General features: G+C 43.4%; 1 protein-coding gene across 1 annotated transcript; it reads left to right on the top strand.

Moving 5' to 3' along the window:
* Nucleotides 1-684: 684 nt before the first annotated feature.
* CDC37 (cell division cycle 37, HSP90 cochaperone) lies at nt 685-15,928 on the top strand. Its single transcript, XM_081175759.1, has 8 exons — nt 685-867; nt 5,153-5,434; nt 7,249-7,354; nt 9,379-9,494; nt 11,613-11,735; nt 12,237-12,419; nt 13,752-13,823; nt 15,377-15,928. Exons 1-8 carry the CDS (start codon nt 766-768, stop codon nt 15,527-15,529), a joined length of 1,137 nt encoding a protein of 378 aa, XP_081031885.1. The 5' UTR covers nt 685-765; the 3' UTR covers nt 15,530-15,928.
* The last annotated feature ends 207 nt before the right edge of the window (nt 15,929-16,135 follow it).

Here is a 16,135-nt window from a genome sequence, read left to right as displayed (position 1 = left end):
TTTGTGCACGACAGAGAGGAACGGAAAGATGAGAACGGCTCGCTTAGAAATTCATAGCGCTCAAAGGAAGGCATCTTGACTGCCAGCCAGCAGGTTGAATTGCTAAAATGGAGTCGGTTCTGGGACTCACTTAATTTTGCAGTAGTGCGTTAATTGACATTGTACCATCACTTATGACGAACACAATTTGCACGGAAATGTTGCAGGCGCTGTGACTTTTGCTGTGGGTTACACATCTCTCCCCCTCGTTCTGTTTGTTCAGTATAGGCAATTTATAAAGCACCTATTATTTACTTACAGTATTTATTTTATAGGGACATCCATCAATAAGGAACAGCAGCGGGACATGGCGCTAGAATAAGGGACTGTCCCTCCAAATAAGGGACGCTTGACAGCTACGAAATGGGCTATGTCCATGTGCAGCCGCCAGGCCGCCCGAGGAGCCCTTCGGCCACAGCCCAGGCTGCCGAAGAGGCACTTCCCGGGGAAAGAGGTGTCACCTGGGCATTTTCGAAAACAGGCCTGGGGACGCGCGAGTGCCGGCTTAGTGGGGCACCTCTCATCTTTGCTTCGTATCTCTCTAGCTTCCCGGCGGCGCCGCGGAGGCGAGAAAGCGGTCGGCGCACGCGCCCCCATTGGGTAGGAGAAAGTAACGGCGCGGCGCGAGGTTCCGGAAGTGGCGTCGAAGCGGAAGCGGAAGTTCCCGAAGGCGGAGGAGGCAGCAGCAGCAGCAGCGGAGGCAGCAACGCCGGCAGGAGGGCGGCCATGGTGGACTACAGCGTCTGGGACCACATCGAGGTGTCCGACGATGAGGACGAGACTCACCCCAACATCGACACGCCCAGCCTCTTCCGATGGCGGCACCAGGTGAGGGGGAGAGGGAGCCCGCCCCGCCCCGCCTGCAGAAGCTCCTCAGGTGCAGCAGCTTCCCTTCCCGTCAGGCTCCTGCGCCGGCGGAGTGTCTTCCCTCCGCTTTCGGAAAGGCCGGCCTGCTCCCCCTCCTCTGTCTCCTTCAGGCTCCCCCCGCCCTGCCCTCTCCGCCGCAGCCTTTGCGAGCTGTCGAAACACGCCCGCCGCCACCCCGACCCCTTTCTCCGGCGAGCCTTCCTTTCGTGACCCCTCTGAGGCCTGGACCTTCTTGAGCGCGCGCGGCTGAACGGGACGCGCCACTTTCCCGTTATGCTCCTCCCTTCGCTTCTACCCCGAGCAGTGCCGGATTTACGTATAAGCTAAACAAGCTATAGCTGACGGCCCCGCTCTCTTGGGGCCCCCCAAAAAAAATTAAAGGGAAAAAACCCTGGATGTACATTTCCAAAATATAAGATAAAAAACAAATAAAATAAAGCCTAGATACAGCAACAGTGTTTTGTGTTGTGAAGGCTCCTGTGATGTAAGTAATGGGCCCCGCCTGCTCCCTAAAATATCACTGGTTTGCTCCTTTATGTATATAGGATGCCTACATTCTGCATGTGCACATGGATTTAGATATCTATTACGTCCATCGATTACCATATAGCATATATTCACAAAAACCAGCCACAATTTGTTGGTGACAAAGGACAGGTGGACATACAGTGGTACCTCGGGTTATAGATGCTTCAGGTTACAGACGCTTCAGGTTACAGACTCCGCTAACCCAGAAATAGTACCTCGGGTTAAGAACTTTGCTTCAGGATGAGAACAGAAATCATGTGGCGGCGGCAGGAGTCCCCATTAGCTAAAGTGGTACCTCAGGAACAGTTTCAGGTTAAGAACGGACCTCCAGAACAAATTAAGTTCTTAACCCAAGGTACCACTGTATCATCATTCATCATTTTTAATTTGTATACCCCCTTTCTATCTTACAATACTCAAGGCGGTTTACAAGCTGAAGAAACAAAAAATGTACATCTTGTAACAATCTAACGCAATACAAAAATGTGATAGTAAAACATCTTTAAAATAGGCAACCTCCATCAAAAAAGTAACATTCAACAATCATTAGAACAGTATAAAATAATAATAGCAACATATAAAAGTTAAACAGAAATCCACTCAACGGTTACAGTAATATCTAAACCATAATCAATAAAACAACGGCAAGCCACAGTACATAAAACAATACAATACACATTGAGAAGCAGAGGGTGGAGCAAGGCAGGTGGAAGGAGGCCTTGCCGGATGGAGTCTCTCCCCTATAAGCTAAACAAGCTATAGCTGAGGGTCCCGCTTTCTTTGGGGCCACCCAAAAATTTAAAGGGGGAAAAACTGGATGTACATTTCCAAAATATAAGATAAAAAACAAATAATATAAAACAGATACAGCAAGAGCGTTTTGTGTTGTGTAGGCTCCTATGGTGTAAGTAATGGGCCCTGCCTGCTAGCCTGCTCCCTAAAATATCACTGCTTTGCTCATTTCTGTATATAGGGTGTATTTAACACAAAAACCAGCCACAATTTGTTTTGCAATTTTGCTTTATGAACAAGATTGGTTTGCAGCCAAATAATGAATTGAAAAACCTTAGTTTGCAACTGCCCAAATGTTTAATAAGATTAGTGTTTACCATGTGGGAATGAATGCGTATGATGCACAGGAATAAAACTGATAAATGCAAAAAATTATGCTTGGTTTTCTCAGCAGCTCAAACTTTTTCCAGTTTCTAGCCTCACCTTATGTAGGTTCAGAAGACACACAGCCCTGCGTGTAATAAGTTTAATGTGTGTCTTGTCAGTTTCCAAGGAACAGCAAGTTAAAATGGCATGAGTGTAAAGGCAGCATAATGCCAAAAATGTCTAGATCCCAGCTTACACTTCACAGTGTGTGAGATCAGAGGAGATGATCATCTCTTCTGACCTCCTTCCATATAGGCTGGGGGATTAATCCTACTAGGCATATATTTTGCTGCACACAGGAGCCTCTGTCTAAAGCTTGCAAGCATGAGCTTGATGGAATGACAAATCAAGGAGAGGTTGCCAAAAAGAGTAATGATCTTGAAATTGCATATACAGTATGTGATGGCTATCCCTTTTGAAGGAAGAATTGGCTTTGCTGCTCCTATGCTTACATTTTATTTGCCCATTTTAGTTGTAACGCTTCTTACATTTGTAACGGCTTTATCCTGCCTGAGCTCCCTGTTAGGACTACTGGTCCCCATTCCCTTGCAGAGGCTAGAGGAATTTGTCAAATAACACAACGTTGCCTTGAAAACTCTGCTTGATTCTTGCTATTTTAACTTGCTGTGTTTAGAAACTAGAAAGTGTGTATAAAATGTTGGCAGAGCTTTTTGCCTTTGAAGCTTAAAACTAGCAGATTTATTTGTGGCATATGTTTCCATTAAGCCCATTATATGTTGTGCGAAGTGTCCTCAGTTGACAGATATAGAGATAAACACACATGAGTACACTGCAAAAGGTAGCAGCAGTAAGTCTGTAATTCTATTATACGGAGTCCAAATTTATGCAAGATATGAATGAGTGATCCATTCTCAATATGTGGAGTAAAGACATTGTAATATTATTGTTCTGTTAGTCTGAACTCCTGAAGTGAGACTGCTATTTTCTATGGAGTGAAAGACAAGCCAGGAATCTGAATTGAGCTATTCGGCTTTGCTGATAAATTCTAGTTCAGCAATCTCATTTTGGATATACTCCCTTTTGAAGTCTTGTAGTTGCTTTTGAAGTATTCTCCTACTGGTTGCTGAATATTTTGACTTGCGATACCAGATTTCTGCCAGGAAAGCTTTGCCCAGAAAGCAATGCCAGCCTTGTTTCCTGGGTTCCAAAACTCTCAGCGACCACCGCAGCAGCTACTCCACCCACCCACGCTGCTGTGTATGCAGGAGCCGAAAGATGTTTCTAGGTAGGAGGTATTCATGTGCGGAGCAGCTTCTTCTTCTTTGCTTGGCTGCTGTCTTTGTGCGGTATACATGCACTCCCTTTCTGCACATGTAAAGGTTTGTGTGTGTGAGTTTTTTATTAGTACAATAAAATCCCAACAAATCGGCAAGCAAAAAATATAAATATATAAAATTGTAAAATTCCAACATAGGAGGGCCAAAAGAAAGCCTTGTCACAAGGATGAAAATATGCTCTCATCAAGCTTTTTATATCCCTCATTTTTTGAAGCTAGAAGCCTGAACTGACATTGATAAATATTAAGGGTGGGATCCACCTAACAAGACCCATCAGTGGAAGCCTTGCGCAAGGTCTTCTGCTTGTGCAACACAGCTTTCACACCCCCCCCTCTCCTAAGACCTTAAATTTGCTGGGTGTAGGTGTCAGGCAGACTCCTTGAACAAGGAGAGGGGGCTTGTTCTGTCTGGTAGGCTGAAGAGCTTGCTCTGATGGAACAATCAACTTAATGCAATGTTGAATTCTCCTCTTTAAAAAGCTTAACGCAGCCAGAAGAGTTAAGGCTACTCTCACCACCACTCTGTTCTAACCATCCAATCTGTGTAATAACTGCTAAATAACTTTTTTAAAAAACTAAAATAAATTAAAATAAAATTACAAATACTTACAATGTTAATAGTTGCCATAAAAAGAAACAGTCCAGTACCCTACACCAGGCTCTCTAGCCAAGTACAGACCCCTAAAAGCTTAGAATAAGAAAGATTATATCTTTGCTTTATGCTGACTTCAGGCTAACCCATGGGGGCCTTCAGTAGCAATCTTCCCTGATGCCTTCCATGTGCCCTTGCACATGCTTACTAGTTAGTCTCCATGTGGTGGAAGTGGAAAGTTGTTCCTTGGGCTGCAGGCTACAGGCTATGAGTCAAAGGTTAAGAGCCCTTTAGCTCTTGTTCTTCAACTTGAGCTTCTGCCAGGAGCTTAATATTGCCTGGTTGGGAGGAGAAAACAGCTAGGATTTTATTTATTTTTAAAAAGATGAATACATCAGATGTCCACCAGCTGGTGGCAGGGGACTTTGTCCCACATTTCTCTGTCAACTGGAGGTTGTGTGTGTGTGTAAGGTCCTGGTCTCAGCTGACAGCACTAGTCTAAACTAGAAATGAACTAACCTTTTTGCGATAGAAGGTGCCAGATGGCTATATTTCATACAGGCAACTTGGTGTACCTCATTCTGGGTTGGAAGTGTCCCAGTATTAGCTTGAAGTAATAAAGAGGCTGCAGTCACTTGGACTATATTGACTGAATACAACCCATTTTTCAGGCCCGAGTCGAGAGAATGGAACAGTTCCACAAGGAGAAAGAAGAGGTGGACAAAGGGTGTCGGGATTGCAAGCGGAAACTAGCTGAGTGTCAGAAGAAGATAAAAGAGCTTGAATTGGCCAACGTAGATAGCACCAAAAGTGAGCTGCAAAGGCTGCAGGCTGAGGCACAGCAACTCAAGAAAGAAGAGAAGAGTTGGGAAGAGAAGGCAGACGATCTCAGGAAGAAGGAAAAGAACATGCCATGGAATGTGGACACACTCAGCAGAGATGGCTTCAGTAAGGTGGGTCTAGTTGCTATGCAGCTTTGATTGATATGTACTCATTTGCTATTGGGAACACTCAGTGTATGGCCTTAAACTAAATTATGTGAATTTCACATATCTGGGCCTTGGATGACTTTTTACATATATCAGAAAAGCCTTATGAAAGAAAATTAAAAATCTTGTTCAGTACCCTGGCCTATATAAATTGGGATCCAGTTACTTGAAGGAGTGCTTTCTCCCATGTCCACCTGCCCTTGCATTGTTAAGACCTGTGGCAGAGGACCTTTTGGTAGTGCTACAGCCACCTAAAATATTCCAGGCAGCAACTCAGTGGAGGGTCTTCTCAGTGTTAGCATTCCAGTTATGAAACGCCTTCTGAGTTGTGCCTGGCACTGACTATTAAGAGATTTAAGCGCCCGCTCAATAATTGCTTTTTCACTTGGGTGTTTGCTGTGCATTAGTGTCTGTTTTCTAATTACTGAGAGTGATATGCTACATTTATTTATGGCTTGTTGTGTATGTTGTCTCCTTTTTACTTATACTCATTTACTCTTATCAGTGATAAATAAGTAAGTAAAACATTTTGCAGGCAAATAACTTTTGGGGGCTTGATAATAAGGCTTCTGGAGGGATCAGAATTTTTAGCAAAGATTGTTGTTTGTCTCTCTTGTCGATGGAAAGTGAACTCTACAAATTTTTAAAAATACTTGTATGCCACAATTTAATTTTAAAAAATCAAAGCAGTTTTTACAGTAATTATATCTGTAAAATAACAAATGCAGTTGCTAACAATTAGGTTTTAGGATAGCATACCAAACACTGGTTTTATTCCTGAGTACTGAACTGAGGGAAGCAAGAATGGGAATCAAGCCTTAGAAATATTGTGGGATGAAGAAATGAAAGCCTCAGAAAGACTCCCTTAAACCCATTTGTTAAGGCTCAGAGTATTATGAGTTGAGTGACTCATCTTCAAGGGCAATGGAATTAGTTTTAGTTAAGTTTGCCAAGACCAAAATACTCCGACATTCCATTCCAACTTCAGCACAGTTTTGTTTACTAGATCTGTGGGATGATCATTTGAATAGTTTCAGCTCTCAGGAACTCTTGACATAGAGTCAGACTTGCCTAGAACCTCAGTTGCCCAGAAATGGAAAACCTTGCTGGATTTGTGGTGTTTGTTTTGGTATAAAAATATGTGGAGTTTTGCATTAGCTGAAAAAAGAATTCATAAATTATGTGTTGCCAAAGACTTGGAGGACCCTGAAAAATTATCTTATATACAAAAAATAAACACATAGGACTCATCACAATAAAATGTGAAATTCATCTTTCCTAATGGTCTTAAGTACTTTACCAACTTAAAATTAAGTCTCACTTGAATATACTGTGCTGCTTTTTAATTTATTTGATTTTTATTGTATTGATGATTTCCTTCAATAAAATGTTTAAAAAAGAAAAAAAGATGACTAAATTAATTCCAAGGCTGCCAAATATTTTACAGCAGTGATGGGAAACCTGTCACCTTCCAGATCATGTTACACTCCAACTCCCCCTTCCCCACCGACCACATAGTCAGAGATGATCTGAGTTGTAGTGCAACAACCTCTGTAGAGCTGCAGGTTGTTCATCCTGGGTTTTCTGGATTGTTTTATCTGTTCAGTTGCACTTGATCCTTTTGAAGCTGCTTCATCTCTTCATTCTTTTGCTGGTATTTTCCTTTTCTTACTGTATTCAGCCTAGGACTATCCTGGCCACCCTTTGTTGGTTTGGCCAACCTTGACTGCATTGTGGTAGCAATAGTGATTCTAACCATGCTTCCTTTGCTGTTGCAGAGTGTCTTCAATGTCAAGGCGGAGCAGGACGAGGAGTCAGAAGAACAGAAAGAGAAAAAGCACAAAACATACGTGGAGAAGTATGAGAAGCAAATTAAACACTTTGGTAAGGGAAAATCTGCACTGATCTGAGAGTACTTTGGGTTAAACATCTTCTTTTTCTGTGGCTAAGAGCACTTGAGATCAGTGTGGCAAATTGCAGATACAACTTTTGTGGACTGATATTCATTTGCTGGCTGCCTTGGTTCTACCAAGTTCAAATATATAAAAGGATGTCATATAGAGGAGGGAGAAAGGTTGTTTTCTGCTGCTCCAGAGAAGCGGACACGGAGCAATGGATCCAAACTACAAGAAAGAAGATTCCACCTAAACATTAGGAAGAACTTCCTGACAGTAAGAGCTGTTTGACAGTGGAATTTGCTGCCAAGGAGTGTGGTGGAGTCTCCTACTTTGGAGGTCTTTAAGCAGGGGCTTGACAACCATATGTCAGGAGTGCTCTGATGGTGTTTCCTGCTTGGCAGGGGGTTGGACTCGATGGCCCTTGTGGTCTATTCCAACTCTATGATTCTATGATTCTACCATCTGTCTGTCTGGTCATTTTAACTGTATCTAGTTTTGAAATTATTTTATGGTTTATGTTTTATGGGTCTTTGGTCCACAATAAAGTATTGATTGATATTCATTTGCAGTTAGATAGACTTGGTGTGGCTGGCTTGTAATTCTAGCTTAAATTTCTTTCAAAGAAGATCAGAAGAGAGGGACTCTGCAGTCATGAGTACCAGAAACCAATGAGTAGTTGTACTTAGTATGGTCTCTCTGTTTTCCCTACGTGCAGGGAAGCAGGGTGCTCTTGACCCCCTTCAGCAAAGTCAGATAGCTCTCACTGTAGTTAGGAGACTGTGTAGAAATCTGTCTGGTCACCCAGAGCTGAATAACAGGATGATATGTTCTGTACCCAACCTTGACTCATGTTCTACTGCAATCCCTTTTGGTTTACTTATATCAGGAGAACATGGGTATCTGTTTTTCCTGTTTACAAAATTGGGTTAGGTCCTATTCTGGGAGAGGGAATGGTATGGTAATCAACATAACCATGTGTCTGATCCTGTCAGGCTGCAGCTAAAGGTAACTGGAGCTTGCCTGGTCCAGCTGGCAGCATTGGTTGGATTGGAGACTGCCAATTTCCAGCGCCTACTCTGTAAATAATACATTGGAGAAATGCATCTAGAAAAATGAGGATGTGCAGATGTAATACTCCATGAGTTGCTTCCTTAACCTAACCCTAACCCCGACTCCAACCGTAACCCTAATCTCCAGACCAGCGTTGGGATATTGGAAGATATGCTTTGTTTTTCAATGACCAAATTGCTTTTTCTGTGCAAAACAAGACAGAGTCTCTTAGGTCTTAACCATGCTTTAGGAAGACACCAAAGTGAGCAATTCCTGGTCCCCATACAGTATGAAACTGTAGTTGGGGACGGACGGACCCAGAAGCAAAAGCTTCCAGTCTCCTTGTGGCTATAGTTGATAAAGTGAGAGGAGAGGAGCGTTTGATCCCAATACTTGGCAGCCTTGCTACTGTAGTTCTAGACTGGTTTATTGCTGCTTCTGAACCCTGCCATTGCAACAAGGACCAGCAATCACATTTTGCATTGAGGACTGTGTTCACAAAAAGGCAAGCCTTTTTAGCACTAGTGTGGAATAAGTTTCTTCTACTGTGTTTAAGAAAATAAAAGCAGCTCTGCTTGATCATTTAAAAATAAATAGCATTAACTTACATGAACATCAATGCATCTTACATGAACATTGATTCAGGTTATATAAAGTAGCTTTTAGAAACCAGTATCCTTCGCCCTTGTACTAATTGACCAATTGCAATTTTTCCTTTGTTTTAATAATCTTGTTACCATAAGGACTTAACTTCTTTAATATTATGCATGTTCCCAAGTCAAACTTCATCACTATTCTGGCTTCCCCAGTTGCTGCTTATGTGTTTCTTGTTATAGGACTGTAAAGTGCTAGCAGTTTTTTACAGTGCTGTCATCTGTGTGTTAAAAGTCCAAAAGCCTGGTTAGGAAATTACCCCCCCCCCCATCTGATTTTTATGCTCCTATTTTCTTGTTCCAAAAGGAATGCTGCGGCGCTGGGATGACAGCCAGAAATATCTGTCTGATAACCCGTATCTTGTGTGTGAAGAGACAGCCAATTATTTAGTCATTTGGTGTATCGATCTGGAAGTAGAAGAGGTGAGTAAAGCTGATGTAGCTTTTCCAGAAGCTGCAGTGGAAAAGACCGAGGACTGTCAGTGTATGACTCAAAACAAATGAGGACAGTGTGTTTGAGAAACTTTGGTGACTTCAAGGCAAGCCCTTAAGGGCCTCCTGCCTGTATTTACATGCAATCCCCATTTACACGGGGGTTATGTTCAAAGGCACCACACATTTAAGTGAAATCACATGTATTTGAAACACCATTGAAAAAGCCTTCAAGCACCCTGTTATGCCCCTTTTTATGATGTTTTAGGGTCACTTCCAGGTTCGGCATGATGTGCGTTTGCGCAGTTGCACATATTGAACGTTCGTAAATGGGGGTTGCCTGTATTTCTTTTTTTTTTAAGAATATTTTTTTATTAACCGACCAATCACATCAAATCAAACCAAATTACATAAATTCCAAATTACACAGCCGAATTTTAAATTTTTGTTGGGGGTACCCATATTTCAAGTTCCGAAGGGATCCAATCAACTTCTTGCTTCTTACTGCTGTTTTAATGTCCACAAATCTAACCTTATGATGTTCACAGTACTATCCAGTCCTTTCTTATTGTTTTTCCACATCTCTTGTTGTTATTTTCATATATTTTTCATTTCTCTTTGTGACCTCTGATAGTCTCCGCAAGCTGGTTAGAACAGTTTGTAATCCTGCGTGGATATTAATTTTTTTTATCCAGTAGCCATATCCAGACGTTTTCCATATAACATCACTTCCATACATCAAAACAGTCTTAGCGTCATTAATCTTCACCAATCTGCCTCCTTTCTCAAAACCTCTGAGGAGATTCACTAGGAATGCAGTCTGAAAACTAATCCGTTCTTCCTCCCGGCTATAAATCCTTTGGCAAGATGGCGACTCCGAATTAATTGCTGCGCCATTCCCAAAAGCTCTTATTGCTTCTCGGTCTCCATAAAGCATACTTTTGGTTATAGTTTATCTCCACACAGACCTTAATCATCCTGCTTGGGTCAGTTCAACCGACGGTTCTAATGAGGAGGGGTTCTTGTAAATCACATAGAAGGAAAGTAAAAAAGGTCCCTCCCCCATTCAGCCCCGTTGTCAACATACCCCGCCTTTGGTGTATCTTCATCGTAAAATATTCCTGTTTCTCCAGCCCGTCGTCTTCTTTCGCAGGGGGTTGCCTGTATTTCAGGTCTTATTATTAAGGTTCCAAATAAGTATTTAGATCTAGCAGTTGCTTCGGTACTAGGAGTTAATAGCAGAGTTTTCCGTGAACCTGCTTCAGTCACTTTGTGCAGTTTGATGGCTGGCTACCTCATAAGCAGCCAGTGTGGTTCTTCTGTCACATTTAACAGATTGCTTGAACCTGCTCTGCAGGATTTATTTCCTCTGACAGTGGAATTATTTCAAGTGTTGTTTTGTGTCTGGTACTGTAGCGGCTGGGTCTTGCTGAGTCAGCCACTGCTGTCTCACTGCCAGCTATATGCCCAGAAGAAAATTCCAATTTTAGAGATGGCCTCATGAATTTGCAAAAAAACCACACAAAACCACAGCATTGATTCTAGATACAGTGGTGCCCCGCAAGACGAATGCCTCGCAAGATGGAAAACTCGCTAGATGAAATAGTTTTCCGTTTTGGAGGTGCTTCGCAAAACGAATCTCCTATGGGCTTGCTTCGCAAGACGACAATGTCTTGCGAGTTCCTGTGGGTTTTTTCCCCTTTCCCCCCTTTTTCTAAGCCGCTAAGCCGCTTATCAGCTGATCCGATAAGCCGCTAATAGCGCTAATCCGCTAATCCGTCAATGGGCTTGCTTCGCAAGATGAAAAAACCGCTCAGAACGGATTCTTTTCGTCTTGCGAGGCACCACTGTACTATCCTGGGAAAATGAAGGGACCAGAAGGCAGAATTCTGTATGCTTGATGGACATGGTTCTGGGTCATCTGGTATCCTATGGTTGTAACCTTGGGAGCCTGAAGCTGAGATGGAGAGAGGGAGGATTGGGAGTGAGTTTTGAATGACGTTCTTAATGTAATCATTTGCATGCTGGGCCAGGCTCAGGTGACATATTGACAAGGGGAGTGTGAGTGTGTCTTTAAAAGTGCAACTGTTCTTTTCTCGCCTGTCTCAGAAACATGCCCTGATGGAACAAGTGGCTCATCAGACCATAGTGATGCAGTTCATCCTAGAGCTGGCCAAGAGCCTGAAGGTTGACCCTAGAGCTTGTTTCAGGCAGTTCTTTGCTAAAATCAAGGTGAGACTATTGCCCAGGTAATAGAGGAAAACCTTATCTTGGCTCTCCCCCACCCCCGGACCAACTTTGACAGGTGAGTTGAACCATTCACCTGTCAGTCACATGATGTCATAATGACGTCAGATGATTAATATATGAAAATTGAAAGCTGATTGGTGTCAGTTAGCTGATCAGTACCTACACAGCTTGGAAGAGGTTCTCTGTGACTACCAGTCAACTGATCATTGATTATACTGGGCCCCTTTGAAGTCTCTGCAGAGGGGGTAATGCTTCTAAAAACTCATTTCTTCTGGTAGTTCAGCAGAGTTCTGGCTTGAGTGTATTTATCAAATAGCATGATGTTTTTAGGTTTTGGCTGGCATTTTATGGACAAGATCAGCGTAACATCTTGTAAAGTTTGATTTGCTCCCCTGTTAAAGGGCAAGATATCTGCTCAGTACTGTGTTCTCATGTGTGACCTCCTCCACTTTCTTACCTGCCCCTTTTTCCAATTTCGTACAGACTGCTGACCAGCAGTACATGGAGGGTTTTAATGATGAACTGGAAGCCTTCAAAGAGCGGGTGCGGGGCCGGGCTAAGGCACGCATTGAGAGAGCCATGAAAGAGTATGAAGAAGAAGAGCGCCAGAAACGACTGGGGCCTGGTGGCCTTGATCCTGTAGAGGTGTATGAATCACTCCCACCCGTGAGTCACTAATGCTTCTAACTGAACAAATTGATTGTATGAGGTTAACCCTTTTGCTTCCCTCTGTGTGTGTGTGTGTGTGTGTGTGTGTGTGTGTGTGTGTATACGCACGTGCGCATGGTGGCTAACTTGCTTTTGTCCATTCACCCTTGGCCTATCCTTCGGAGTGGGGGGTGAGTGTGAAAGCAGACAGCGTGGCCGCAGAACATTTCCCACACAAGCACACAGCCTCTCCTCAGCCGATCCGTGTAGATTAGCTGAGGCTTCCCTCATTACCTTTTTTTAGCCTGTGAGATGTGTGATGACTGGGGAGGGGGCAATTTATATGCCTATCAAGGTTCTTGGCTGAACAGAGGTGCTGTGACTACCTGTATATTTTTTTCTCTGCTGCTGCTGCCACCTAAATCAATAGCGTCTTGTGAGCTCAGAAGAAAACATTTGGGGCAATGGGTCTGGCTCTCAGGCTGGAGGGATAGCCCCCCCTAGCTTATATTCAATTTTAACGTTATTTTAGCCCCAGGGTTCTAGCCATTTCTGTTCTTATCTATCTGCACCTTGGGGTGTATGGGGTGTTAGGGGAAGAGGAGTACTCCTGGCAGGGGACACATCATGCTCCCTCTAAGGTAGTTTGTCCAACTTTGATCTCCATCCTTCACTTTGCTCTCACCTGTGGCTCCTAGAAGCTTGTTGGAGTTCCTGCACTGCAGTGGGTTGAACTAGATGACCCTCAGGTTTCCTTCCAATGCTACACTTTTGTGACTCTAGAGAGTTTACTTTATTAATAGCCAATTTATTTGTAATTGAATCCAGGCCTTTCTGCTTGCACAGCATGTGCTCTGCCTCTGAGCTTTAGATAGTCTGTACTGTATACACTGGGGTGCGGGTGGTGCTGTGGTCTAAACCGCTGAGCCTTGGGCTTGCCGATCAAAAGGTCGGGAGTTCGAATCCCCGCAACGGGGTGAGCTCCCGTTGCTCGGTCCCAGCTCCTGCCAACCTAGCAGTTTGAAAGCACATCAAAGTGCAAGTAGATAAATAGGTACTGCTCCAGCAGGAAGGTAAACAGCATTTCCGTGCACTGCTCTGGTGTTGGGTTTTGTTGTGCCAGAAGTGGCTTAGTCATGCTGGCCACATGACCTGGAAAAACTGTCTGCAGAGCAGACAAACACCGGCTCCCTCAGCCTGTAAAGCAAGATGAGCGCCGCAACCCCAGAGTCGTCCGCGACTGGACTTAACTGTCTGGGGTCCCTTTACCTTTACTGTTTCTACAACTCAAGATTTCTGCAGCCCTTTCATCCCTTCCCCTCTATATACATGCATATTTCTTCTTTCCAGGAGCTCCAGAAATGCTTTGATGTGAAAGATGTACAGATGCTTCAGGATGCTATCAGCAAAATGGAACCTGCTGTGAGTATTCTCAAAGTTAGGATTAGACTCCTTCCTTTCAAGTTATGGGACTATGTGTCCAGATAGATATAGGAGATGTTAATTTATACATTCAAACATGTATGAGCACTCTTTGCCACTACTCTCCCCTCTGACACAAGGCTTGAAGACGTGCTCATATCTGCCACAGTCGATAATTAAACTTCTTCTGTGCCCTCCAAATCCATAAATTGTGTGATTTTTCGTGGCAGCCCATTTTGGGAAATTTGGCGTGTACAATTGCATGCTGAAGCACCCTAATCTACACAGGTACCATAAGCATTATTGACCTTCCACTACACAGCTTATTGGACCCATTAGCTGTGTTTGGTACCCTGCTTAAATTTCAGCATTGCATGCTGGCTCCAAACCTGATAAGCTACTGAAATAAGCACCTGTATACAGTGGTACCTCGGGTTACATACGCTTCAGGTTACAAACTAACCCAGTTCTAACCCAGAATTATTACCTCGGGTTAAGAACTTTGCTTCAGGATGAGATCAGAAATCGTGCGGCGGCGGTGCAGCAGCAGCGGGAGGCCCATTAGCTAAAGTGGTGCTTCAGGTTAAGAACAGTTTCAGGTTAAGAACGGACCTCCGGAACGAATTAAGTACTTAACCCGAGGTACCACTGTATTTTACATTAGGAATCAGACTTGCAGGGAGAAATCTCCCCTTCTAATCAAATTTCTTTCTTCTAACCAAAATTTTCCTTAAGCATAGAGCCACTTGAGGGAATTTTGTCACCATTTCTATAAGAAATGGATACATCCCAACAGAAGCTTCCCTTTTGCCTGTAAATACCTATGGTTTAGTGCAGTGATGGCCAAACTTGGCCCTCCGTCTGTTTTGGGACTAAAATTCCCATCATCCTTGACCACTGGTGCTGTTATCTAGGGATGATGGGAGTTGTAGTCCCAAAACAGTTGGAGGGCCAAGTTTGGCCATCACTAGTTTAGGGTAAGAGACTTTATGCCTCTTGCATACTTTGCTATAGCAGCTGCTGCTGCAGATTTGTTTAAACTACTTACCTTAAAGACTATTCTTGAAGTTCACAGTCTTGCTTTATTTTCTAACCTTTCATTTTAGGATAAAAGACATTCAAACTTAGTAATAGATGAGCTCCCCTTAGCTCGATTTGGAATTGGTATTTACTCACTTTCATTGCAAAAGTTTTTAAAGAGCTTACCTATTTTCCAAGAGATCTCTCCTAGTTTGTAATGTTAGCACATCTGCTGATGGAGTTGTGCAGGCAGCCTGCAGACTGCAGTGTTATGTTGCCTTCCTGGGAATTGCAGTTTTGGTTATATGCCACATATTGGTCAAATACTCCTCTAGTTCAGAGATCGTGAACCTTTGACTCCTATTAAAAAAGAACAACAATGTTTTCCAAGCATTTTTCAAAGCTTTAGGTTTTGTCAGTAGTTTCCATTGCTTAGAAGCCTAATGAATAAGAATTCCTTAGAGTTGTTAGGTCATGTAAAGTGTAACATGCATATGGCCCTTAAGCAGGATGTGTTTTGTGTCCCATTGTAGGAAGCGAAATACCACATGCAGCGTTGCATCAGTTCTGGCCTGTGGGTGCCAAATGCCCGAACAGCAGAGGGTGCAGAGAAGGATGACAAGCCAGATGTTGTCTATGAGGAATTTAAGAAGGAGACTTGTGAAGAAGACAAAGGAAGCCCCTGAACCTTTGGCGCAGATTTCTTTAAAGCAGACTTCTCCTGTCACCCTCTCTCCTTTCTTTCTTTTACACCAAACTATTCAGCGATGATGTGCTTTTACACACTTCATGAATTATATGAGCTGCTTCCTGACTAGCTCTTGCTCTTTCACCACATCAGAAGCCCCTCCCTGTAAGCCCTGCAGAATTGTAAGGAAACTGTCGGAAGGCCCTGTGTTCCATTTTAGGGGAGGGTCTGCCACACCGTGCAGGCTCATAGGGGCCTGGCAGGTCCACCTTCTCTGTCTTGTGGTAACGCCAGTTGGTGTCATAGCTACAAATGTGCTGTTATATCTTTTTGTTTGGCAACCAGTTAAAGGCTATTGAGCAAATAAAAAGATGGAACTAGCTGAGAGTGGAACGGAGTCAGTGAGCACGGTGTGTCTTTTCTCTTGGGAATCGAACCATTGATTTTGTTGTTGTTTAGTTCCAGATCAGGATTGACTGCGGGAACAGCCGGGGGTGCATAGTCCAGTGACGGAATACATGAAGGTGCGCAAGGTGCAAGATTTGATCCCTGGCATCTCCAGCTAATGCATATTGGGTAGGAGGGCTGGAACATGGAGAGAACT

The sequence above is a fragment of the Podarcis bocagei genome (genome assembly GCF_964188305.1).
Source record: "Podarcis bocagei genome assembly, chromosome: 17".
NCBI lineage: Eukaryota > Metazoa > Chordata > Lepidosauria > Squamata > Lacertidae > Podarcis > Podarcis bocagei.
This window is presented reverse-complemented; position numbering and strand designations above follow the sequence as displayed.